Source organism: Trachymyrmex septentrionalis, unplaced genomic scaffold, assembly GCF_001594115.1.
Source record: "Trachymyrmex septentrionalis isolate Tsep2-gDNA-1 unplaced genomic scaffold, Tsep1.0 scaffold17, whole genome shotgun sequence".
In the NCBI taxonomy this organism is placed as follows: Eukaryota; Metazoa; Arthropoda; class Insecta; order Hymenoptera; family Formicidae; genus Trachymyrmex; species Trachymyrmex septentrionalis.
The window spans coordinates 718,267-722,355 of record NW_017304864.1 but is presented as its reverse complement, the minus strand read 5'-3'; the positions used below and the strand labels follow the sequence as shown (position 1 = coordinate 722,355).

At 44.0% G+C, this 4,089-nt stretch overlaps 1 protein-coding gene across 1 annotated transcript; it reads left to right on the top strand.

Annotated features, from left to right (window-relative positions):
- Positions 1-247: 247 nt before the first annotated feature.
- Positions 248-4,057, top strand: LOC108746377. The gene is made up of 3 exons (XM_018483109.1): positions 248-461; positions 2,702-2,889; positions 2,985-4,057. The coding sequence occupies exons 1-3, from the start codon at positions 442-444 to the stop codon at positions 3,143-3,145; spliced, it is 369 nt and encodes a 122-aa protein (XP_018338611.1). The 5' UTR covers positions 248-441; the 3' UTR covers positions 3,146-4,057.
- Positions 4,058-4,089: the final 32 nt, after the last annotated feature.

Here is a 4,089-nt window from a genome sequence, read left to right as displayed (position 1 = left end):
TAAAGATATAGCGATGCGACGACATCGCGTGCCATGAGCATTAAATATTACCTTTCTAGTTGTTTCTAATATTTCGTTGCTCATTATTCATTCGACGATAGCTCGTTTTCCTCTTGTGCTCCTTGTAGAAACTCATGCACGGCGCGCGCGCGTGTGTCGTTGACGGCGAGCGGAGCGCCATCTGTAAACGAGCGGGAAAGAAAAGCGTTTGAAGGCCGCCGGCCCATCGCGCCGGCCGGGCCGGAGTCGCTCGAGTCTCGAGCGAATCAGTGCGCGTTTCCCTCAGCCATTTGCGCGTCGGTACGCGGCAGCGGTGTTACCGGAATCTCCGACGTGTGCTTACCGGTGCGTAGAAGACGCGTAACCGCCGTGTCGGTTGAAGTGTGCTTTCACGAGTTCGTGTGCGGGAACGTGCGTGGATTACGATCAAAATCGATCGATATGGCGGACACAGAGGTCAAGTAAGTAATATATATGCGTTCGCCGGTGCGTAAATACGCGGCAAGCGGCGGATATCGATTCGACGGAAGAAAAATCGCGCGTACAGCGTCGGTTCCTTCCTTTTGTTGCGCGCCAAGCCGTTAACGTTCTCGCCGATCTTTCCCCGCGTCCTCTCGTCGATCATTCTCGCCGCCGACGTCGTCGTCATCATTTCCTCATCGCCCTTGTTCGATCGCTTTCGAATTATCGCAAAGACGACGACGACGACAACGACGAGAAAGATTGTCGAACACGAGGAGAGAGGAAGGGGGGGACGTACGGTGCGCGCTGGGAAGGGGGAGGGGAGAAAAGAACGAATAAGCGATGCCCCTCTCTTTCTCTCTCTATCTATCTCGCGCTCGCGACAATACTCTCAGGCCGATTCGCGGTACGCCTAACGATCGCTGGAAATTACCTGCCCTTACCGCGCGCGCGACGCGACCCGAGTCGACCCGACCCGACGCGTGCTCTACTTGCAGGCGGGTTTTATGGCCGGCATCGTCTCGTCCCGCGTCGGATCCTCTCTCTGTTTCTCCTTTCTACTTCTCGTACCCCTCCGTTCGACCGTCCGCCCGCGCACGATCGAAGACGAGCGCATCGCCGCCGCCGATCGGCGGCGATGGCGATGGCGATGGCGGCGGCGGTGGCGGCCTCGTGTTCCTTTTGTCCCTCGCGCTCCTCTCCTCTCCGCTCCGCTCCGACTACTTCGCTCGTTTGTTTACGTCGTCTATGTAGATGTGCGTCATGCGCGCGCGTGCGTGTACATCGTACACACACACACACACATGCACATGCAACACGCACGCGTCATTTTTCGCGGGAACCACCCTCGCTCGAGAAAGACAGAACGAATACATTGCGAGGACGATTCTTTCTGTCCCGACTCTCTTCTCACATGACTTTCTCCCTCGCTCTCCTTCAGAGAAATCGTTCGGCACTTCGTCTCGCGCATCGGCCCGAAAGCGGTCGACGACGTGTATCGATCTGTCGATTAGACGTAGCCGACGATGATGATGACGACAGCGGCGATTTCACCGTCGGGAATCCTCCGCGCGAAGCGAAACCGGTATAATCTCCAGCGAGACTTAAGCCTGATACTCCTGATAAACGCGCGAAGGAGACGTCCGTCTATATTTATCCATCGATCGGTTTTTCAATTATACCGGTTCCGATCCCCCGTCGCTCTCAAGACGAGTATAACGGCATATCCTTCGCGTTCCCCTTGCACGCGTGAGATACGATGTCGAAAGCGTGTAAGAGAGGACGCGTGTGTATCGCGGCGTTACGTATTACACGCCGCGTTTACGACCGCGAGCGTCCAACGATTCGCCACGCTGAAGCCTCGTCAGTGTGGTTGATCGTGGCGAGTATCGCGATGGTGGTAGTAATTGCGATGTTGGCGGTTGCTGCGGGCGGCGACGTGAAGGGGTGACCCGTGGTGACTGGGTAGGAAGGAGGGGGAGGGGCGATGTTGCGGGGACGATATAATATCAAACTCACTAGATGCCGCCACTGTTGGCGGCGTCCTATCTCTATTTCTCTCGGTTCGCCGCGTCGTCCTTGTTGCTAGTCAGCAATGTGAAACGGCAGCAAATACCGAAGCCGGAGCGCGCAAGTAACGGCTTGCCGGGAAATGTATAATCGCACGAATTCGTGGTTTTTATCACGGTTCCATTATAGCTCTTGGCATTAATATTACTATCACTTTTATTTTATCTTACTGCACACTTTTGAATTAACTTATCAATAATCTATTTGTTATGAATTTTTGCTTATATAATCATTTATTATGTATGTATTGTATCTATATAGATGATAAATTATAATCATTGCAGTAGCATAATTTAAATAAAAAATGAATGTTTTTAATAATTATTTTATTATTCTATAAAGTTATCCTAATTGTGGATTGAATATTTTTATAATCAATGTTTGATTTACAAAACAAAAAATTTAGTTATACGCATAATCTATTGTATATATAATAGATAGATAAATTTTGCTATTATACTATGATTTCAAAAATAGCATTCTTTTAAATGTTAAAACTAAAATATACTTGATAAAACAAAATTTGGTATAAGAAATAGAAACAAAATAGGTACGAAAAATAGAGAAAAAATAATAAAATTTAATATTAAAGGAAGCAGAGAGAGAATCACAAATTTTTAATATTAGATTAGTATAACTGGTAGAATATTATCTACATTATGATTTTTAGGGAAACAAAAGTCACTACTCCTCAGAAGAAAGTAGTGGAAGAGGAAAAGGTGGTGCAGGAAGAAATTGACGAGGATTCGAAAGCATCTGAAAATGGGGATACAAAGGAAACCAAAGAGAATGGCTCGAGTGAGGAGAAGGAGACTGATGAGAAAGAAGCAGAATCTACAGAAAACGGAGACTCGACAGGTATATATATTATTATTGAAAGATTTTTGTCATTCTGCATTAAAAAAAAAAGATTTAGTATATATAATATATAATTTTTCTGCTTGCGATTTTAGATGCTCCAGCCGACAGTTGCTGTGTAAAGAGGAAATCAACGGCCGGAGCCGATGCAGCAGAGGATGCACAGGATGGTGCGAGTCCCGAAAAGAAGTCAAGACTCGAGGAGAAGTGCTCCGAAACCGAGAATAACGGCGACGCGGAGGAGGCCACGGCCTAATATTCTCTCATGTTTATTATTGACAGACAGACCTAATCTATAGATGCAATTTTAACTACCGAGTGTGAAGCCAGGGCAGATCGTCTGTGCATTTTCAGAGAGAAGATGGCGAGCATAAAAGAAAAAAAAAAGAAGAAAAAATCCAGAAAAAAACATTTTGACGTTTATTGCATTAAGAACTTTCTGTGTTCAGGATGATTGTGTGTGTCTCCCATAGTATTTCTTGCAATTGTTAATTGGAAATAGCGACACAAATACTGATATTTTTGAAAAAAAAATATCGCAATTATTACATTTTAATGTAAAGCATAAACAAACGGTGTTCTCTGTACTGGCATCCACGTGCATACATATTATATATTCACTTAGCGTTAGAATTTTAAGATAAGGAAATATACCGATAATGTTAGAAATAATATATTTCTAATTCATCAAAACAAAACGACGGTGCGGTGTCTGGAAAAGGGGTACATTTGTGCAACATAATATTTCCACCTATTTGCTAGTCCTCATTGTTTCCGACGCACGGACACACATTGTATCTTATACCTATAAACGACACATACACACCTTGGACTATACATCGGAGATAGAATATGAATATTTTTCTGCGAATCAAAATACATTCCCGAAAATAGATTGACTTGTAACGTTATGACTGTTCGCCGACGAAAAACTTAAGAGAGCGCCATTTCTATAGCTAACTTTGAACATGCGTGTTTCACAATATTTTATTTATATAAATTAATTCTTGAAAAAAAAAAACAAAAGTTTATCTAGATAAATTTTTTTATTTGGATAAATTGATTTGTGCGTTAACATTACTAATACTTAGTATGTGTTTATGAGTAAATCTTATTCATTTTTTTTTCAAGGGACAAAGAACATTTTTGAAAAAAGTGTTGTTTAAATCCAACAAATAATATGATTTTGTGTCAAACTTG